This window comes from Gordionus sp. m RMFG-2023, chromosome 5 (assembly GCF_954871325.1).
Source record: "Gordionus sp. m RMFG-2023 chromosome 5, tfGorSpeb1-WG-v2, whole genome shotgun sequence".
In the NCBI taxonomy this organism is placed as follows: Eukaryota; Metazoa; Nematomorpha; class Gordioida; order Chordodea; family Parachordodidae; genus Gordionus; species Gordionus sp. m RMFG-2023.
In genome coordinates, this window is record NC_088779.1 from 22,640,417 (window position 1) to 22,664,077 (window position 23,661).

At 26.2% G+C, this 23,661-nt stretch overlaps 1 protein-coding gene across 2 annotated transcripts; it reads left to right on the top strand.

Moving 5' to 3' along the window:
- Positions 1-3,556: 3,556 nt before the first annotated feature.
- On the top strand, positions 3,557-22,982 carry LOC135929484 (leishmanolysin-like peptidase). Of its 2 annotated transcripts, XM_065466088.1 has the most exons (17): positions 3,557-3,721; positions 8,540-8,640; positions 9,395-9,425; positions 13,733-13,812; positions 13,920-14,031; positions 14,333-14,514; positions 14,923-15,034; positions 16,215-16,309; positions 16,440-16,557; positions 16,937-17,044; positions 17,394-17,470; positions 17,952-18,062; positions 18,526-18,658; positions 19,694-19,862; positions 20,283-20,413; positions 20,599-20,757; positions 22,679-22,982. In XM_065466088.1, exons 1-17 carry the CDS (start codon positions 3,626-3,628, stop codon positions 22,874-22,876), a joined length of 2,013 nt encoding a protein of 670 aa, XP_065322160.1. In that variant the 5' UTR covers positions 3,557-3,625; the 3' UTR covers positions 22,877-22,982. The 2 variants fall into 2 exon arrangements, with proteins under 2 accessions (XP_065322160.1, XP_065322161.1); XM_065466089.1 differs by lacking the exons at positions 19,694-19,862; positions 20,283-20,413; positions 20,599-20,757; positions 22,679-22,982 and adding an exon at positions 19,261-19,379.
- Positions 22,983-23,661: the final 679 nt, after the last annotated feature.

Consider the following 23,661-nt stretch of genomic DNA (forward strand, 5'->3'; position numbering starts at 1 on the left):
AATGTTATATATAACTTATGAAAAAGAGAAATAAAAGGAGATAATATAATATATTTACTTTTTCTCCAACGACGTTCTTCTTCTTTCTTCATGGTGCCCCGGTAGGTGGTGGACTTGAATAAGATTACTACCTAACCTAATGAGATGACCAAGAACCAAGAAAATTTCCTTGCACGTTCTTTCACGCCAAAAGCTTCCTTCTTCATGGTGTCCTGGCTCTGGGTGGTGATCTGCAATATGATGACCAACACCTAATCTAATATAACAACCTAGAAAGAACCAATATGGAAGTTGGACGTTAGGTTATGAATTCTATATAGTGAAACCATTGATGATTTACATATAATTCTAAATCCACGTAAGAAGAAAAGTTATTATAAATTAAAATTCTATGCCAAGAAATTAACTTAAAAAAATAATTTAAATGTCAATCAATCTAAAAAAATATTTGCTTAATGAATTTCTTAGTGAAATGGCTATTGATATTTTTGATTTCTTGAATTATGACCAATTGTGTAAATTAATTGAATTACCTAAAGATGATAAAAAGCCTTAAAAAATTATTTACTTAATGAAATTCTTAGTGAAATGCTTATTGATATTTTTGATTTCTTGAATTATGACCAATTGTGTAAATTAACTGAATTACCTAAAGATGAATTCTTAGATACAATTAAAAAATAATTACTTAATAAGGAATTATCAGTTAAACTTCTTAGTGAAATGCCTATTGATATTTTTCATATTTTGATGACCAATTGTGGAAATTAACTGAATTACTTAAAGATGAATTCTTAGATATAATTATATTACAAAGTTAAACCATTAAAAATCCTAAACAAGAAGATAAAACTTTAATTTTAAGTCTTAAAAATGTAATTGAAACATATGAATTAAAGGTTTTAAAAGATAAAAATCATGATTGATTTAAAAAATTATAAAATTAATATAACTCTTATAAGTAATACTTAATGTGATAAAAAGATTTTGAAATTTAAAGCCTAGAAGACAAATAAAAGAAGTTATGTAAAAACTAAACATCATCATTTTAGAAAAATATTTAAAGATGTGATGAGAAGATCATTTTCTAATAATTATCTTATGAAGAATTATTATTTAAAAAAAAACACTTATTGAATTAAAACTAGGGTGTGAAATTTAAAATTTTTTTTTAAAGAGTATAAATGTGAATAATATTTTATTTGCATATTTTAACCTCAGGATTGAAAATATTATAAATATAAATAAATTTAAATACTAAAACGCAAAAAATTAATTAAACACTAAAACGCGAAAAAATAAATTTGACACTAAAACGTGAAAAATTAAAAAGCTAAAAATATTATATAACAATCTTATTGATTTATCATTCTTCACTTATTTTTATATCCAACTTGATGAATTATTATTTCTCATTATTCGCAACTTACTGATGATAATAACAATTTTGAAAAATGATAATAATAACAACTGAGTACTACCAAGCCAGCTATATGACAAAATCATGATTTATGGAGACAACTTACAATAAGGATATCAAGCTTACGATTTAGACAAACCAAAGATTTGGACAAGCCAACGATTAAGATGTGACTTATGCAACATTGACAACCAAGACGATAAACCATTTGGACAACAAACTTTCTATGTCTGATTAGATAAACTTATGGGAAGGCTTTTTTAGAAGAGGGAGAATGTTATATTATAGGAATTAATAAATTAAAATATTATATATTTTGGTTATCGAATAGTAATATGTTTTAATTTATGTTACGCACATTCATTTAATTCTGTTTATTCAAATCGCACATTTATTTAATTCTGTTTATTCAAATTATATTTTTATTTTAGTAATACTTTTATTTTATAACTTAACCTTTTTAATATTATATTCTAATTTTAATTTGTAAAAATGTTTTATATACCTTATGAAAAAGAGAAATAAAAGGAGATAAAATAATATTTTTACTTTTTTCCAAGGACGTCCTTCTTTCTTCAATTTTCTATCTCGTAACTTAAAAAATTTATAGATGATTTAGATAAAAACTATTATACTGATAAAAAGTTGAATAAGACAATAAAATTTAGTACATATATTTGAAATGTATTGATAAAATGGTATTATGATTTATTGAATATAAGTAACTCTAAGCCACCATGATATAATATAAAACGAACCAAACTTTGATACGATCGAGGAAGGAATAACAAATGTTTATCTTTTTTGTTATTTTATTTTACCGAAATGAATCAATTTTATCAAATATTTTAATTTCCACAGAGTCAAAATAATTTGGATTATTATGTTTTAACGATCTTTATAGATATTATTTATTCTTTTGGTTTAAATAGAAATATAGAAATAAAATAGGAAAAATCCTATTAACTTTAAATCGAATTCTATTTACATTTGATATGAATTTCATATTATCACAGACCCAAGTATAAAATTTGGTAGAATTTAGAAAACCCTAATTCAAAGGCCCAGGACAATACGCAATGTATAACTACTAGGTGTTGCAGTTTTACTTTACAAAAAAAATGCATTATGCAAATTGTAAACAAAAATAATGTTTTATTAAAATATCCCCGTCTATGTAAATGAGAAAAAAACGCGTGAGATTTGTAGATTTTTTCATACTTTAACAGTTTTAACAAGTGGGATGTAGAACTGGTTATTATTCGCTAGGGAGACTATGTAAATATTGATTAAATAAAAAGGATATATAATGGAGAAATTATGAGGCGAAAATGGGGATTATTATTTTAACTAAAATTTACTTTTAATTTTTTAATTTTATTTTATTTTATTTTTTTATGATGTTTACTATTATAATTTTGAATAAAGAATTAAAGTTGATTTTATGATTTCGTAATTCCTAATTATTATTAATTTCCTTTTATATATATATATTTGTTTTCTATTTTTATATTTAGGTTTTGATGCACAATGACTACCATGTCGTTGTGACACTAGGATGTTTCAACGTTTAGCAAAATAACAAAGTTATTATTAGCAAAATGGTAAAATTTTTAAAATTGGAAAATATTTAGAGAAGTACTAACCAATTATAATTAAAAACTAAACATATAAAAAAACATATTGCATCTAAAATCAACTTTCTATTTTATTGTAAAATATGGGACGGTTGATTTAAAAAAAAGCCGATTATTTTAGCCAAAATAATAATTATAAGGTAATTAAGGAGATTTTGCACAGAGGTACCACAAAGGTTTAGATTTCTATTTTCCAAATCTTAAAGCTTTAATAACATTATTTTGAGTATCTTAATCGAGCCGTTTTCAAAAATCTGGCTTTAAATACAACATTTTTACCTATCATATTATATATGTAAGGTGTAGATATGCTCCTTAAATCCCTTCTAGCTATGCCATTTCTATCTCTCTTTATACAATTTTTTAAAATAATCAAGCTTTTGTAAAAAAGAGGGAAGTTTATCATTTTGTACTATCATAATTATTTTTACTAACGTTTAGCACTTACCAATATGTAAAACACATAATTTCTATACATTCATTTTTCCATATGATAATATTTAAATTTTTGAACGTTCAAATGTAGTTTTATAAATAGGGAAATGTGCTATCATTACGTTTCACATTAATGTCAATTTTATTTATTATCATGATTCTTCAAATAGTGGCCCTCAATAATGCTCAAAATATACAATGTTCTTACAAACCTCCAAACAAAGATGAAGTATTGAAAATGATTTTGCTAGATTTATTGTTTCTATATTAATTATTTTTGATTATGCATTTTTAGATAATACATAAATATGACTGAGATCATTATATATTTTTTTTAAATAACTAACCTATTATTTTTTTAAAAATGGCTCTAGTAGTGCTTTTAAAATTCTCAATTTGAGTTGAATTTTAAAAATGACTGACTCAATATTTTAGCCATCAAAATTTTATCTAAGTCTCGAGATTTTCCTAAGATATGTTCAAAACTTTGTGAGATCTATGTGCAAAATCTTCAGGTTTGCTTTAATTAATCTGGCTGAAATATTGATTTAGCTGTTTTAAAAAATCATTTCAACTTAAGCTATTTAACAAGACTAGACTATACTATAGGGGAAGGGGTGGGGGATTTGAAAAGCACACCCTCCAAGGAAATTTTTTAAAAAATTTTATATTAAAATTAATTGTAATTAATAAATATAAAAATTAATCAGCTATAGTGGAATTTCAAAAGTAATAGTTACATTAGTTACTTTGTAGATTTTTTCTATATAAACATTTTATTGCACAAAATAAATTTGTGAAATTTTACTTTAAGGAATTTATATACATTTCAAATAAAATATGCAGCCCCACTGAAAAGAATGTCATAATATAATACTTATATATATCAAAAAATATATATAAATAACACAATATAATATTTATTTTTCATGAACATTTAGGCTTAATAAATTATTATTCGATTTTATTAATGATAAACTATTTTAAATTTGTGTCTAAAAATTAGAATAGTGTTAAATTTAACCATGTATTTTTAATAATGACTAAATTAAGATTTTAGCAATAAAAATGTAATCTAAATCTCAAAATTTAGCCAAAAAAATGTTAGAAAAATTTTGCACTCTCCAATATTAGCTTGGCAAAATTCTTTATTTACCCGCTTTTTAGAAATTTGTTAAACCAAGTTTTTTAATACTATAAAAGGGTCATTCCATGTCAAATGAGCAAAAAAATCAAGATTTTTGGCCGACCCCTTTCAATTTTGATAAAAAGTTGTAGACTGGTTATATATGTTTCCATTAGATTATTAACAAAATTTTAGCGCATTAGCAACTATATTAGCGGAGATAATCGGGGTTAAAGGTCTAAAAAACGCCTTTTTTTCCTTTTTACTGATGTTAAATAATTAGTTTTTAATTTAAAACTAAATATGATCAAATATTGAATCTAGTATCAATAGCTAAGTTAATAATTGATAATTATGGCGAAAACATCAAAAATAATTTTTTTTAAAATATGGGTCATCTTATGGTCAGTTGAAAACTTGAAATTAATATTTTGAAATGTATATGATCTCCGATTTTTAATTTTTATAAGAAATATTATCTGTTTACTATTTTTTTAATAATTTCTTTAACAATTAGCATGGCTGGATATTTATTTAAAAAAATATTGCGATTTTTATACTTTTAAAAAAATAGATGGCGCTATATATAATAGTTTTAATATGTTAAAATTCATATTTTTTATTGATTAAAAATATTTTAATGTATAATATATCATAAAATTCGATTATATAACTTTGTAAGCCTTATTCCCCTGAGATATTCGCAAATAAAAAATTTTAATAATTTTTTTAATATTTCAAATGTAAATTAAAATAATTAAAAAATCGGACTAGCACACGAATAAAAAAGCAGGATTAAAGGAGTGCAGGGAAATTATTAAAGGAAAAATCGAAAATGACATTAATTACCAGGCCTACCCCCAATCCCCCCCCCAACTAAGTCATACCCATCAAGACCAAGAATGTTATGAAATTGTCATTATCTTACATTATTAAAATAACCAGAGATAAAGAAAATTTCAAAGATTTTGAAAAATTTTTTAAGCAATAAAAATAACAAAATTATAGTTCTGATGAAATAAGCCGACTCATGCCTGGAATAAAAGATTTTGTATCTGTTAAAGGCGAGAAAGAATCAGCAAAGATTTATATTAAATAATTTGTGAAGATTTTAAAAATTTATGATCTGAATTACAAATAATATATATAATGCACATTGTAATCGATTTAGTATGATATATATACATTAAAATATTTTTAATCAATAAAAAAAATAAATTTTAACATATTAAAACTATTATATATAGCGCCATCTATTTTTTTTAAAGTATAATAATCGCAATATTTTTTTAAATAAATACCCAGCCATACTAATTGTCGAAGAAATTACTAAAAAAATAGTAAACGGATAATAATTCTTAAAAAAATTAAAAATCGGAGATCATATACATTTCGAAATATTAATTTCAAGTTTTAAACTGACCATAAGATGACCCATATTTTATCTAAAATTAATTTTGATGTTTTCGCCATAATCATCAATTATTAACTTGGCTATTGATATTAGATTCAATATTTGATCATATTTAGTTTTAAATTAAAAACTAATTATTTAACATCAGTAAACAGCAAAAAAAGACGTTTTTTGGACCTTTAACCCCGAATATCTCCGCTAATATATTTTCTAATGCGCTAAAATTTTGTTTATAATCTAATGGGAACATATATAACCAGCCTACGAATTTTTATCGAAATCGAAAGGGGTCGGCCGAAAAGTGATTGATTTGACATGGAATGACCCAAAAAGTTGTGCTCATTTTTTTCTCCAAAAATAAACTTCCCTAAACTAAACATTTTCTAAGCTGTACTTACATTCTAAAATCTAATACTTTTTTTTTAAAGTATCTATCTACATTTTTTTTATATGTAACTAATTATAGCTATTTTTTGCAAAAAAATGTAAGTTGCCTGTAAATATTTACTTTAACAACACTACTTACAAGATTTTATGGTGGGACTGTCAATTATTAATTTTGAGAGTAAGCATAATATATATCAATTATTTAATTAGAAAAATTCCCACTCCTCCTCTTGGTGCCCTAATTAAAAAAAATTGTGGTTGAAATAATGTTAAGAATTAATGTTAATATGAAAGCTTAAAAATGATTTTATATTATATTGAAGATGAAAAATTGGAGTATAAAGTAATAATTGAATTATAATTTAACAGATTTCCAAAATTTAAGGATTTTTATATAATTTATTCTAAAAATTATTATTTGATTTATCTATATCTCGAATTATAAACTTTTCTAATGAGCATACATTTATGTATAATAATAACGTTAGTGTATATAGATATTTCTTAAATGTGATTTTAAAACTCAGAATACATTTTATCTACCATATAATTTATCATTATTTACTTAATTCATTGACTATTCTACTTAAGACTAAAAAAAATCTGATTTCTAATCTTGGTTAACCAAAAAAAAAATGAAAACGCCATTTCTGGAAGGAAAAAACGAAAAACAAATTTATTTTTTTTTTGAAAAAGCATTTTTTTTTCATAAATGTCTATCCCCTTATTTGGTTATATTTTACATAATTTAGGGACCATTTTGTCAATCATAAATTTTAGAAAAAATAAAATATTATTAACATGCTGGTAGTCTCTTTATTATCGATTTTTTGACAAAGTTTATTAGTTTAGTTGTTTTTTTCTTTTCTTCCCCTCTAAAAAAGTTTGATAGCCCTCGTGCAATAATTATTGTTTATGTAAAACAACTAGCATATCAATTTAAGATATAATGAAGTTACTGTCAATTTTTTTTCAGGACTTGGTCTGCTCGGGTTTTACTTAATCGATTTTGATTTTGTGGAAAGGAGTCTGATCCTGAAATTTTGTAAGATCAAGATATATTATAATATGAGCGATCTAAAAAAATATATTTATTTGAGGTCCGCAATGGACGGGTTTTAACCCACGATCCTATCCGCCCAGTTTTTCAAAAATATTAACTCGCCCACCCATCTATTAATTTAAAAATTTTTTTACCATCACCCATGTTTATGAAATTTATTATGTTGGCTTGATTTGTTTTGTATTTATTTTTGGTTATTTTATTTTAAATATATTTTTAATGTTTTGAAGGCAGGAGCATGGCTGAAAACCCTGAACACCCTTCGAACCCTGATATTTTATTGAAACAAAACTCTGAACCACGAACCTTTTTTATAGGTTCAGGGTTCAAGAATTATTAAATTTTTCATTTATTTTATTTTTTTCTTTATTTTCATTTTATTTTTTTAAATTATATAAATTTTGAACAGCATTAATCACTAATATTTAATATTTAAATAATCATAGTTTATTTTATTTTAAAGATTAAAAACATATGTAAATTAAAAAATTTCTGAAGACCCAACCCTGAACCCGAACCGGTTTCGCTGAACCCAAACCAGAACCCTTTTTTTAGAAAGGAGGGCTTAGAGCCCTGCACAGGATTGGAAAAATAGAATGTCCCCTGTATAGGTTATAACAATAATCAAGATAAATGAGAAAGGTGCATCAAAATTTACTATGACAGCTGTCTCTACCACAGGAATAACTTGTTACGCTTGTAAAATATGTAATATTTTGAACCCCAATAATCCAAATAACTAAGGAGGAGGAAAGTGCATCAAAATGATAGAGAATATGGAAGTGTATCACTCTTCACAGTAGTAATTTGAGGAATATGTTACGTCGCCCCTTTTTTTAAAGGACGCCCGATGTTTTAAACCCACCAGCCTATCGTAAAAAAGTTTTCAAGAGTCTACCCATAGCCTAAAATTTTCTAAGCCATCACCTACTTATTTCAGCTTAGTTCCCGGGGTTAGAAATACCAGATCTTATCAACTCTTCTTTTTATATATATCGTATATTGCGTAACTCTTAACCCTCTCAGTAATATAAAATTTTAATAATATTCGTTCAAGGTAATGTACAAAGTCAGTAACCCCAATCCTAACCAACATAAAAGGAGTCTCAAAGCCAACAACATACGTATAAAAATACATTACGACTCAACCGTATCCAAGTACCATAAATAAGATATTTTTTTATCTCTATTTCTTTAAAAAATATATATATACATATCATCGGCTGAGTATTATATTGTTCTATATCCACCTATTTGCAAAATGTTTCGATAGAATCACTTATTCTTTACTATAGTCTTTCAATATCAACAATAAATAAAAATATATTAAGATATAATTTAGAATAATTCTTTATTCGCATTATTTTGACGTGATGATCTCTTAGAAAAATTTTTAAAAAAAGTGGATGTAGAACACTATAATACTCAGCCAACCATATGGGCAAATTGAAGATTTTTGCACTATGGCAATTTATTTTAAGTCAGGTATCATTTTTTAATGTTTTTTTAAAGTTTGTTATATTTGTTTGACAATTATTTTTTTTATCGTTTTTATCTCTATTACGCAAACTTTCTTTTTTTTTCATTTTTTTGTGAAATAAATCAGTGTCGAATATTTTGCTTACGGTTTAGTAATCTAGGTAAATCTGGATAAAATGGTCGGGGGTCAACAAATATTTTAAAATATAGTTACCTCTTTTTTTATAGAAAGAAAGGAAAAAAGGAAAGAGAGAAAAAAGATTAAACTTTAAATAAAAATATTCGCTAGAAATAATTAGGAGGATATCAAGAATCGTTAAGAATTGCAAGTTTTAGCACTAAGAATAATTAGTATTCGAATTACAAAATCGTATATTATTTTGTCTTAATTTTTTATTAAAAAAATTTATTTAAAAAAAAAATAAAATAAAAGCCTCCCCGAGGAGAAATCAAATATTGTGAAGGTAAAAATATAATAAAAAAATTTTTTAAAAAACAAATTACTTTTATTTCGTTTTTTTAACCCTGACATTGAATGCATATAATATATATTATTATGGAAAAATGTCTTTATTTCCTATAAAACCACAAATTTTATGAATTTGACATTGAAACATACGCATGCGTGTTGTTTAATGTTTATTAAAATCCTGCAGCGTCTGGTGAGCCGAAACATCATCAAATAAAATTAGGGCCCTGACCGTAGGCCTGGTAAAAATGTAAATTATATATTTCCTCATTCTTCTTTCATTATACCTTGGTTTGAATATCACAATTAAGAAAATATGTAAATGATAGGAGATGTGGCCGAATGAAGAAGTCCAAAAAGTTGTTTCAACCAGCAATGAGCGATTTTTTTTTTAACTACAGACCTCATTTTTAAAGAAAGAATGAAAGAAAATAGAAGAATGCGTCTAAAAAATATATATTAAGTTATTTAAATTTGGTTTAATCTATTGATAAATTACCCGAGTGATTGCTGAATATACGATGTTCCAGATTTCATTTATAATAAAATCCGGTAACGCCATACTCATTCCAGAATGAAAATCATTTGTTAGAGGAACTCCATTCAATTAGCCAAGAAATTTGCTACTTTTCGTAATTATCATTTTAAAGTTACTAAAAGCCCCGCACCACCCACTACTTACGAAAAAAATAATTTAATATGTGATTTATAAACGATATATTTTTTTTAAAAAAAGAGAATGAATATAATTATAGTGATTACAGATTAAGCATAAGCGTTTAACGTTGCCTTTTTCTCAAAAAAAACTTTTCGTTGTTTAAATTAAAGTAATCTGACAATCTTCAAAGGTTTGACGCCCAAAACTATCCGATAAAATGGATGAAGGAAAAAAAATCACCCTCAACAAAAAGATGAGAAAATACATATAGAAATTGACACTGTAATTCTGCCTACCGAGAAGGGTTTAACTCTATTGGCGGCTTCTCTAATGAAAATCCATGCCTATGCTTACCGTGCTTTCACAGTTAGCGCGAATTCGCGGCCAAGTATACAAAATACGATATAAATATAATATTTTTCCATTTTTGTATACTTAGCCGCAAATTCGTGCTCACTATGAATGCAAGGTTATACAGGATTCCAATATGTTTAATGGTTATAATATATTCTGCCTACCGATAAAAAATAGAAATTGGCTAGATTTAGGCAATGACATTAATATTAACCTATAGACTGCCGATCTTTGAAGTCGATTATGGTTCAACTCAAGTAAATTGCCATATCAACAGCTGATTTATCAAAAAAATTTATTCGCTTATTCATATTGATAGGTTATTAGTAAAAAAAAAATGGCTATATTTAATTAAAGAACATTTTTACCGTAACCCATAATTCCCAAACCATTAATTAGACCTAACCAATATTAACATTTAATTCTACTGCTTGCTTCAGATACTTGATTAATTTTAAATAAATTTCACACAATTAAAAAATTTCATTCAGTTAATTATTCCTTTTAACTCTTATCTTTGAAGTCTGATTGTAGTAGACACTATTGAAAAGAAATATTGCCCAAATGCCTTTCAATGACGAACTTCATTATATGTATATTTAATGATTGAATTTTATGTATAGGATAGTCATCTATGTTATTGGGTCGTTTCGTTATATAAGGTCAAAAAGATAATTTTCTTGATTTAGGCGTATCTAAAGAAAGATCCTCTCTTAAATTCAATTTACTTTTAATTATTGATTTTCCCAAATTTCGTTTTTGGGACGGGGGTTTTAATTTTTTTCGAAAACCAAATTAGCCTGTTTTTCTTTTCTTGACCCGATCGCTTATTTTAGTAGATTAAGGCTGCGAAATTTTTTTTTTTTTATACATATCGATTTTCAGTCCCATTAAAATTAAACTATTATTGTTACCATTTTAATGTTACCTGATAACCATTCATAAATTAATGACTTTGAGTCAATGTAAAAGATAAATGTCAATTTTTATATAAATACTACAATAAATCTCCAAATAAAGAATGAACACTTAAATAAAAATAATTATGGTATTATATTACGTAAGGTATTTTTCTATAGCAAGCGGTATATTTTTTAACCTATAACGATGTAATTCATTGCACCTATAATTTACTTGATTTTAAAAGGATATTCAGTCATGCGTGTCGCATCGTCTAAGCAATACGCGTTTATTATAAACGAAGCCTTATTCCCTAGTAAATGTTAAAATTAAAATTTTGAAGAAAAATATTTGATTCACCAATTATTATTTTTCTTAGAAACCTTCTATTAATACCTTCACATAGCCCTGATTCATTTTAGAGACATTGGTGACCCAAGGCAAATTTGTCCGCTAAATATAATTTAAGCTAATAAAAAAATAATAATTCCTAAAGGACTCCTTTCGCCCCTGATAAATGACAATGTGTCATTTATGGACCATATTTTTTGATAATAAAAATACTATAGAATTTTTTAAGAAAGTGTTTTTTTTTATTTTTACTTTTTAAGTCCAATAATTTCAAAAGATGGAGAATTTGGACAGGTTTCGTTTTTTCAAAAGTCTTAAAACAATTCCAATTTTTTTTAAAAAAGATTTTGAACTTAGCCTAAAAGCTTTAAAAAAGAATTAAAGCACTTTTTAAATTTATTCAAAAAAATTTTTTTTTAAATGTTTTGGCCATATTTTTATAAATATTTTTCATTTTAATATAAAAAAAATAAGCTTATCAAATATTTTTTATTGAAGCAATTAAAAGTTTTTTTTGGAGATCTAAAATTTTTTTTTAAAAAAATCAAAATAAGTTGAATCTTTTTTTATTAAATAATTTATATATATATGTTATCGTCAATGTTCCGGCAATGTGTTATTTTTACAACTTTAAATCATTTTTTTGAGCACGTTTTATTAAATTTAAAAATCGTATTTTACCGGAAATATATTCTATCATGTTTGGAATACATATCTTATGAATTGTAGACAATTTTGCTGCTAACCCTTGAGTCATTTATAATTTATATGGAAAATTTAATATAAATTATATTAAGTTTAAAAGTTCATGGAAAAATTATCTGAAATTAATAGGGTAGGTATTCCAAACATGACAGTATATATTTCCGGTCAGATTTTAAAATATTTAAAAACGCGCTCACAAAATGATTTAAAGTTGAAAAATTTCAAATTTTCGGAAAAAAACATATTGACGCTAACATATATATTAATAATTTACATACAAATCTATGTTGTAAAAGAACATGAAAAATATTTTTATATATAAAAGAACAAATATATAAAATTAAAAAAAAATATTAAAAAGGAAATGCTAAGTATATAATTCGGTAAGAATTTTTAAACATTAAATAATTGGAACGAATTATTGTGATAGCAATGGAGGGATATGTGTTTTTTTTTCCTTATTGATTTGGAAACCGTTTTGAAAAGTTTCAAAGCGGCTTGCCCAAATGAGCAGGGTGATGTAGATATGATGGGGACAAAGTGGTTATCACCCATCAGGTAAGAATATTTTTAACATTTTAATGAGTCAACCCTGAGAAGAAGGTTATGTACAATGAACCTTTATCATAATATGAAAATATTTTTGTAGTTTTAAAAAACATTTTAAGTTATTTATATATATTTAACTAGTACTTTAAATTAAATTAAGGGTATTTTTTTTAAAAATGTAATCCTCCTTCCCTTGCTTTGCCAATTAGCGCCGTGTCAAGAATAAATGTAAAATTATTCTATTTGTATGATATTTTGTATTCTTCGCTCCGAATTCGCGCTAACTGTGAATGCAGGGCTCTCTCTCCCTTTTTCTCGTAAAAATTTCTGGTTATGGCTCTAAAGGGCTTTTTAATGACTCTTTTTTTTGTAATTTTTAATGTTTTACAAGAAAAGAAAGAATGAGAGAAAGGAAAGAAAAGACTTGTAACAATTTTATTTTAGGGTTTTATTGAAAACTCAAGTCACATTTCATTACATATTAAATATATTTTTGTTAATAACATTAATTGATAATTCGCATTATTATTTCCTTCTTCTTTTCAAAAAAAAACACACAATTACGATACTAATAAAAAAAAATATATGTAAATTCCAAGTAGTTTTGCAAATCTTCACAACTCGCAACCCGAAACATAGTTGTAATTTTACCACACCAGGTATAAATTTAAATAATAAGGATTTGTCAAATTCTTAAATTCTTGTGTATTTTATAAAATAATACAATATAATTTTGTAGAGTATATAATTATATATTTATTATATTATTGCTACATATTTTGAAGGCGGTTTTTCCTCTGGCCGTCGATTATTGGCAAAAGACTCTGATGGTCAGAAATTCAGTACCCGTTCTTAGACTCTCCCCGTAAAAAGCAAAAAAAAAATTTAATACTATTTTTATAATAATTCTAAAAAGAAAGAAAAGAATAGTACAGATATATTTTAGCATGTTTCTTTATTTTACCAATCAAGAACCTGTCGTGCTAAAGAAATCGTTACTAAAAATGGCGTAAGATGTTGTTTGTTTGGTTGTCTTAAGCGTTCCAGGTGCGGCGAAGTTTATATACCTAAAGATCATTTGCAAGTGAGAGTTAAAACTTTTAAAAATTATTAAATTTATCTAAATAGCCTTCGAAAATTTGAAACAAAAAATAATTCTTCTTTAAACTGCACTTTTTGTTTTTCGATTATTCTACTAGCGCCAGAAATATATAGGATTTTTAAAAAAAAATTGTAAAATTTTGATCATCTTAATGAGCGAATTAATTTTTCCCCGTTCATGTTTTTATTTTTTGTCGATTACTTTATATAACCTATTATACAAAAAGCAAAAATACGTTTAATATTATGAATAAATTTGCATTAAAATTTCTTGAAAAAACAAGCGCTGTAAACAAACGTTACTGTTCTCGAACAACCATTGTATCCCCTCGGGCCCTAACCAAGGCAAAGGCCTTTCTAATACCGATTTCGTTTTATACGTTTCCTCCGGGCAAACCGATAGATGTAGGGATGGGAATACGTTTGCCTATGCCGCTCATTGCCAGCTGGAAGACTCAATGGATCGGTTAGTTATAAAAAATATATATATTTAAAATATTTAGGGTTAGGGTTAGGACAAAAATTATAAATTATCTTAGAGTGCTTCTTAGTAGCCCCCCTCCCCACTTCTTTTCGATAAAATAAATAAATTTTTATTTCGTTATTAGTTAAAATGAAAAACACAAAGATTTTCGATTCCAGAAATTTATGCAAATAAACAATAAAAAAATTTAATTAGATTTTTGAATAGCTTTTTTAAAAAATAATCATTTAATAATTACATCTAAAATAATTTTAAAATGTCCGTTTAAGCTGTTTAATTTAATTTGATTTATAATAAATGGAAAGATAATTTATTTATTTTTTAAAATAAAAATCAAAATTAAACAAAATAAACTAATAAAAATATCTATTTGAATGAAAAACAATTTAGGCCAATCGCCGGTTACATTAACCTCTGTCCCGATCTCTTAGGATCCGGTACGCCCAGTCACGTCATATCCGTATTCTTGCCAACCATAAAACACGAATTTTTACACGCTTTGGTATTTTATTTATATTATATTATACGCTCTTCCTTCTAGAGATTTAGTTTTATCGAATTCCAACATATTCATATAAAATAAGAAAATTTAATTTGTCGTTGAATAATTGCAAAAGGTTATATTATGAATTTGTTGTGATGGAAACACTGGTCATTTTTTAAATATTTTTGCATATCGATTGCTATTTGACGGGGTCATCTACCCAACGAAATGTCTATCAGCCTCTATTGCAAAATATGCGTTCTCCCATCAGTTCTGATTTGATTAAAGGGGATTCCGATTTTTTTAAAAAATCGCACACAGATAGATCAATAATATTTGCTTAGAAAAACAATTCATAGCTATTAAATACTGTTCATTCGTTGTAATTTTTAGATTTTATGTGGTTATTTACACTTAGTTCTACTAAGTTTGTGATGCGTAGGAGTTAAAACATTTTTGAAGGTTTAGGCAAAACCCATTTTATTATATTTTATAACCCGACCACTAACCCGTTATTTTTATCGGATGTAACGTTTCACCCTTTCCTATAAGAAATAACAGTGATCTCTATAATGGACGAAGAGAGGTTAAACTCGACCTCTTCTTAAGGATTCTTTTATCTAAATTTTTAACGCAATTAGGCTATTCGGTGTGGTGATTTTTTTTAAAATTAATATTTCCAAAATTTTATTTATGGTTAATGTATTTCCCAATCTTATAAAAAAAAAAAATATTTCAATTTATAATTTATTTTTTTTATTAAGTGCATTAAATCTATAGAAACCCGGTAATAATTTTTTTACATATCGTAGCAATAAATTAAAAAGTATATTTATACCATCTTTTAAAAAATCGTTTATAGAGAAGATTGGGAGTTTAAAACAACAATGTGAACCCGTACTCTGAACCCGAACCTTTTTAAAATTTTCCCGAACCTGAACTCGGTCATTTTTTTTTGTAGAAGAATTTACATCCCTAAAATGATTCGTCGAGGGCAACCTTTGGAGGGTATTTTGCATCGGTAGCTCTGTGGGGTATAAAAGACAATTGTGTTACGAATTTTATCGTAATCTTAATAGCGAAATATGATTTCTTATCTCATTAATAGTTGAGAAAAGTTGATTTAATATTTCTATTATAAATAATATTGATATGATGATATTAAAATTATGTATATTATTTTATATTTGGGGAAAAGGGCTTCAGCGTAAGTCTTTACGCGTTTTATAGGGACCAAGATGGAAGACCTTTGTCACCTCGATTGGCCAACGGTGACCCCGTCTATGACAACAAGTCTTATTATATTAAACATTTTTTTTTTAGAATTTTGATTGATAATACAATTTATTCATATAAAACATCAATTAATATTATTTATTTTTTTAAAAAAAAGGAAAATTAAATTTTTTTATTTATCGCAAAGGATGAATCTATATAAATGGAGCGATAAGATTATTCGACCTGTCATCAGAAATGATTGGCAGGTAGCTAGTGGTAATATATCTCGTGTGTTTAACATGATGATCACGCCTAATGTTTTGGTAATATACTTAAAATTGAAATATTGCCATTATCTGTTTATTTTATTTCACTAATATTAGTTTGCTTTTCCTTTATGTTTGGGGACTATTCTGACCTTTTACAGTGTATCCATTTTTGTTAGAGACATTATCCTATGAGTAAATGGCTTTTGCGACCTAAGGGGGCTTATTTCTTTCAAATATTTTTCAAAATTAGTAAAAAAAATAAAATTTTATCTAAAATTTGCAAAAAACTGAATTAGAATGGAAAAAGCTTGAAATTAATATTCAGTGTTTAACACTAATATTATAAAATTATTCTAATAAAAAAAACTTCATTATAATCAAGTTTTATCAATAACACCCCCTCCCCCTCCCCTTCATCTGTTAAATCAAGTAGAGAGAAGCTCGTTCTCATTTCAATTGTTCTACTCTTAAAGGTGTGGAATTAGAAAATCAAGGTAATTACGGCACAGCTATGACACACTGGGAAAAACGAATACTCGAAGTTAGTAATTCTCTCATTTTCTAATTAAAAATTTTTAAGAAAACTTGTTTTTTTTTAAAAAATAATTTGATTTTTACGTATATTAGGGAAGCATCGGGAAATATTTAAAATTAATTACACCTAAAGTCTTTACAGCAACTCATATTTATGTTGGAGAAAGTGGGTTACCCCGACCTAATTTGCAACTTAAGCTTATTTAGCTTTAAAATCCATTTTCTGAGAGGAAATAATCATCCTAATCGTAAATGTTTCAAAAATTAAACATACATAATGACAGCTTCACGGCAGTATTGCGACTTTACATTAAATCATATCTAACAAAATCAATTTTAAAAACAACCTAATATAGAATGAAGCTATGACCGGTACTCACACGCAAGATACAGTATTTTCACGAATTACTTTAGCTTTGATGGAAGATACGGGGTTCAATTTTTCATATATACTTTCTTCTTCAATGATTTCAAGATTAATCTTATGAAAATAAGAAAAAGGAAGAAAGAATTCCTTTTTTGCCATATACTTTTAAATTCATTATATTATGATCACTGCTGAGGTACCATTTGCATAACTCGTCCGGGATTTTTTATTAAAAAAATTTTTTTTAAAGATTTTAATTTTTATAGATAATAATGGCGATTTAAAATATTCTGCCCGGCCTTGGTATTTTTTTTAAAAAATTTTTTTTTGCCCAGTCCGGTATATTAAAAAATTAAATTACAGCCCGGCCCGTGTGTATGGGCTTAGGGCCGGGCCTATAGGCCTCTGGTAAACCTGGTAAATCAAACCCGTCCTCCTCTGGGTCTCGCATTATTTTTGGCATTTAAATAATTAAATAGTCCGATTGAACAGAAATTGATAATTTTTTGATATAAATATATTTTTTAAAAATTATTTTTTTTAACAGCTGGTATCTAGTGAATTACAGTATGGCGGAAGATTTGGCATGGGGGAAAAATTTGGGATGCGATTTTATCGAAAAAAGTTGTTTTTCTTGGATTCAACATCGTTTATTGAGGTTGGTTTAATTTATATTCTCGAATAAATGAATAATTATATGATAATTTTTTCCCTCTTTTTTATATTTGATGTTCATTAAATGTATTCATTATCTTGATATTATACTCTCTTTCTTTTTTTTCTTTTACACTAAATAGTTTCCCTCCCCCTTAGCAAATTACCCTGCTTTTTTTATAAATAGCTAATAAAAAAATTTCTCCTTTCAACTCAATGGCTAAATTCAAAGAAGATCGAAAAAATATCCAATAAAATTTAAGGTGAAATAAAAACCACCCATGAGTATTCCCCCGTCCCACCCCCAAAAACATCATATGTGCGCCTATGTTTAAGAGCTTAAGGCCAAAATCCTATACTGATAGGTCATCGCTACCTCTCTTTTTGCAAATAAAAATATTGCAAAAATTTTATCTTTTATAAATAAGTCGTTAATTTTTAAATGTATTATTTACTTTATTTTTTAGCCAATCCGATCCCAGTCCTTATTGCGTCCGAATCAAATCCCATCCTTTAATAACAGAATGCAGTGCTGATAGAAAATCCATGGCCGTTTGCAACCTAGTCATATACGATAATCCTCTCTCATTAGAATATCAAGTTCTTATTTTATTTTAAGTTAAAATCATAGGCATGGACTGCTTTACTAGCCAAATTATTTTTATGGAAGAGGTGTAGGCAGAGGGTGGTAAAATATGGTTTCTCAGTTTAAAAGTGCGAAGCATATTCAATGTTAATATTAATTATTTTTTTTTGTTTTAATTACGCATTATTTATAAACAATAAAAAAAAATTTTATGGGTTATTTATATTGTATCTTATCCCAAAGGGCTTGCCATCTTACCCAGTCTTTGGTGAATAGTAAAAATTAAGACTTTTACTTAGTAGAAGTAGCGCCCACAGTATAAAAGGTAGGAAGCCTATTTTTTCTTTTAAATTTTGTAATATAATAATGAGGTTATCTAATGATACAATTAGTGTAATCTTATAAAATAAAATTTTATCACAAAAGAGCAAAATATCTGCCCTGTAATCCCGGTCACCCTCTACTACATATTCAAATTTTATTACCTTTATTCTTTTCGTTTTAGATTCAACCCCATACTAGCTCTTGACTTGAAATTATTTTAGTCATTATTTAATTTTAGAATTTTTTTAACTTTATGACATTTGAATTTGTCAATGTTTTTTATTGAAAATAGGAAATGGTTATTTTAAAGTATCGCCGATGTATCTGCTCTTACAAATCCGGTGCATCGTAATTTAATGAACTGATAAAATCTTTAATAATTATCAATTTTTTTCATATTTTTTAAAATGATGAATAATCTCTTGCCTTTAAACTAGACCTATTCAGAAACGATTACGAATTTAATAATTAGTTATTCTTTTCTTCAAAACGAATTAAGAAATCTTTCTTTAAGAGAGAATTACTATTTCATAATTATACGAATTAATTTTCACCAATGCGAATAGCAAATTATTCGATTTATTTAAACTAAACAAATATGAATAATTTATAATTCGATTCGTATTCTTTTTTGAATTAGGCCTACTTTACACTTAATCAGCTGAAGTTACCCATTTCATCTGCTTGTATTTTTATTATTATTTAATCCTTGCCCCCCCACCTAGAATTTTATAAACATCCCCGGTCTTGAACATAACGGAGATTCCAACGCTTTAGCACATTACGGGGGTTCGGTTTTATTAGCCGATTACTGCCCTTTCATTCAAGAATTTATCTTTAAAGTCGATAAACAATCTAAGGCATTCGAATGCCAACACGACGAAAATATGCCTCGTAAGTCCAATCTATTGAATTATATAAGAAGATGAAGGAAGGATAATAAATTTTAAAATGGCGCCTTTTTCTATTTTATTAAATATTAAATATATTTTTTTTTAATTTTTAGTTATAAAAAATTTTTGGCTTGAGCCCTAATTGTCAAAAGTTTTCTTAGATCATTTCCCCTAGATAAGAAGAAAATTGTAACCTTTTTAATGGTTTCTATATTATCTAATTCAATTTATATAAAATATTTTATCAAAATTGGGGGCAAATAATGATTTACTTCAATAATACCGAGACGTTCCCATTAAATTATGGAAAAGTTGTCCTCAAAACTTCTAACTGTTATATAATCCAAAATTTGCAATTTTAAGATTTACTATAAATAAAATAAAGATAGTCTTTATTACATGATTTATTTTGTTGTTTAAGCTAAAAAGGAAAATTTTGCCTTAGAGTATTACGGGCAAGATTCTACCTGTGTATTCCACAGTCGCAGATGGTTAAAATCTGATTGCAATAAAATTATATCTTGGTATCATTATGGAAGTGGATGTTATAAAGTAAAATCTATTTTTTTTAAAAAAATTATTTGCATTATTGATATAGAAATAGAAAGGAAGCAGGAAGGAAGGAAGAACAGAAGTTAATTTAAAGTTATGCTTATTTATTTACCTACTTTTTTTTACAAGGCATTAATGTATTTATAAAATAGTTTACAAATTAAAATCACCTTTTTAAAATAAAGATTTTCTGCAACTCAACAGCCTTGTACATCCAAGTACTCAATTATACGTTCGAATGCATTTATCAGGGTCAAAACATATCCTTCACAATATATTCAGATGGTTATAACCATAGGGGTGGTTTGATATGTCCACCTTGTTTCGCTACGACCTTATGCAATGTAAAGACATAACATAATATTCCGTTTAAAATAAAAAATTGCACTGGTAAAAATTTGGAAATGAGACAAGCCACCACTTTACCGATGTTGTGCAAATGAAATGCTAACAATTCTTAAATTTAACTTGAGAAAGATTATTTATAGCCTTTCTATATAAATAATTATATTTTAAAATAAATTCTCTGGGGAATCACTAAATCCCTTTTTTACACAGGATGTAAAATATAACTGCGAAATCAAAATAAACCGGTATAAATTTTTTTCCGTAACCGAACCATTATAAAGATATTTTAAAAAGAGAGAATCAAGTCGTTACAAATACTATCTAAATAATTTAAATAAGTTCATAGCAGTTTTTCTAAAATATTTATTTTAAAAAAATATATATTAAAAATAATTTAATAAAATTTCCATATTTAAAAAAAATAAGGATATTAAAAAAAATAATATCATAAATGATAAGAAAGCCGTCATTGAGTTCCTAAGAAACTTATATAGTTTATTCGGGGCACGGCTATTTGGTTGATTGTAAGATTTTAAAAGATCCCCATTTGAATCTAAAGAAATTTTTCACCTATAATTTTAAAATAATTATAGCATAGAGGACCAAAGGACCTATTGGTAGAAATATTATTGGGGCATAATGATACTCTGAAAGGGCATGATACTTTATGATTTTCTACCTTTCAACTCTTATAATCGGGTTAATGTTTGGATTGAAGGGGAACTGGGAAACATATATGAAATCCAAATGAGATACTTCACTATAAACTAAAGAGTAAGGCCATCTGGTCTTTTGCCATCAGAGAGGGGTAAGTGAATGGGTTCAAGTTAATTTACATAGTTAGCCAAACCTGATTTATTCGAGATTATCAAATTAATTGATCTGTGGTAGATAAACCGCCCCTATCTTTAGGGTTGTTCTTTTTCCCACACCCTTTGCATTTATGAGGTAGACATATGTCGCAATATAATCTATATCTTATTGTCACCCTCAATTATTTATCTTGATATAGCAAGATCAAGATTAAAACTCAAAACAGCATCTAGCCATTCATGCTTGTAATTTTGTCACAAATATTTAAGAAATGCATGTGTTTTCAGTGAAGAAATAGGGTTAAGAAAGTCTCTTCTTGCCATAGGCTGTAAAAGAAATGAAAGGCATGCTTTTTTCCTCCATAGGCAGTTTCAAATTGACTATATCTTCCCTTCACAATCTTACTAATAATCTTTTCGAATTAAAGACAGGGTGAAATGAAGAATGTCAAAAATATCAAACTGAAACGGGGAAATCTCAAGCTCTTGTTTGGTCGTTATTTAAAATATCTCCCAATTAAATTCGGAGAAATGGGCATATTTAGGATAACTTATAGGAAGTTTTTGATTTCATATCTAGGGAGGAAAGGGAGAAAAGGTTTATAAATGAAGATTAGGCTCTAAACGGTGGTAAAATTCTTGCAAGCCATAATTATTTCCTATTCATATACAAGTATTGATGGGCCGGAACATTATACGGTATGGCTTCTAATTTTGTTATGCAAAATGTTGCTTATATGGGTCAATTAATAAAGTATATTATGCATTATTTTATGAATAATCAAAACTTATAATAGCCTTAACGAACTCTAAAAATACGATATATATATTTCGAGACCGAATCTAACTAATACAAATTTATTTCATACATCACCGAAGTGTAACTAAACCCTTATAATTTTATAATTATGGAACTGAACCTTTAAAACTACTGGTTCGACACTCTGTCTCTACTTGTGAATATTTTATACCAATTATTTAATACACAAAATGATGCATGGCCTTCTTTCCATCTTTTTATTTGAAATTAAATATAAATTGCAATATATTTCAATATATATAATGAAACATTTTATTTTAAAATAAAAATATTCTTGATAATAAGAATAATTATCAATATTGTTTGACAACAACCCCCGACGACGCACAGTTCAAATTAAATAGAGTAAAGCACAATTTACCGCATCACTCTGTGGTCACTTGCCGCTCTGAGCCGACGCCTATTTATTTACTAAGTCAAAAAAACGAAATCATAGTCATATTTATTATTACAAGAATGTTTTATCAATTTTGGGGAAGTTAACGCGGCAATATTTATTTCGCGTATTCGCTAAAATTTACCTCATAATTTATTTTCGAGTCAGCTTTTGTAAATTTATTTTTATATGGATTCTATTTTTATTTAAAAAATAATCACATAAAGATTTTATAAGAAAAATTAAAAAAAATTTTTTTAACATTTTACAGTTTAGATCCTTTTATAATTTCCTGCTTTTTAGCCTTTAAATTTTTAGTTTCTATTTTATATAATCAAAATACAAAATGTTCATTCTAACAAAAAATATTTAATCTTCCAATTCCTATTATATTTTTTTTTAAAGTGAAAATAATCTTTAAATTATTTGTTATAAAGTATGATATTTTTTTTTGAAAGATTCAGTTTATAAATGTGTATATTATTCTTAATTTATCTAATATGTCCAAAATTTTTTTTAAACCTAGAATCTTTTTTAATTTGTGTCCAATTTTTATATAATAATATTTATAAAGTCTGATAATTTGGAGTTGAATATATTATTTATTTTTTTAAATCTGTAAATTTTATATTAAATAGATTGAATGTAATTACTATTTGTAATCATTGTATTTTTTTTAAATTAAATTATATATTTATAAAAATCTTGGGGAAATATTAATCAAGAATTAGGAAAAAGAAAAATTATTGATTCCTCTGAATTATTTAAGGAAAGAATTATAAGGTGTTTAAAAATTTTCATAAATATAGTGAACTCGGTCATAATTCTAAGCCGCTCAAATTTATAATAGTTTATCTAAGGGAATTCGAGGAAATAAAATATTTAAATAAAT

Bases quoted from the DNA above. Each gene is read 5' to 3' on its own strand.
- LOC135929484 (XM_065466088.1), top strand. From the start codon at position 3,626: ATGTCAATTTTATTTATTATCATGATTCTTCAAATAGTGGCCCTCAAT. The intron at 15,035-16,214 runs GTATTTTATTTA...TTTGGGGAAAAG, and splicing joins ACGAATTTTTACACGCTTTG to GGCTTCAGCGTAAGTCTTTA. The intron at 20,758-22,678 runs GTAAAGACATAA...CTTGATAATAAG, and splicing joins TCGCTACGACCTTATGCAAT to AATAATTATCAATATTGTTT.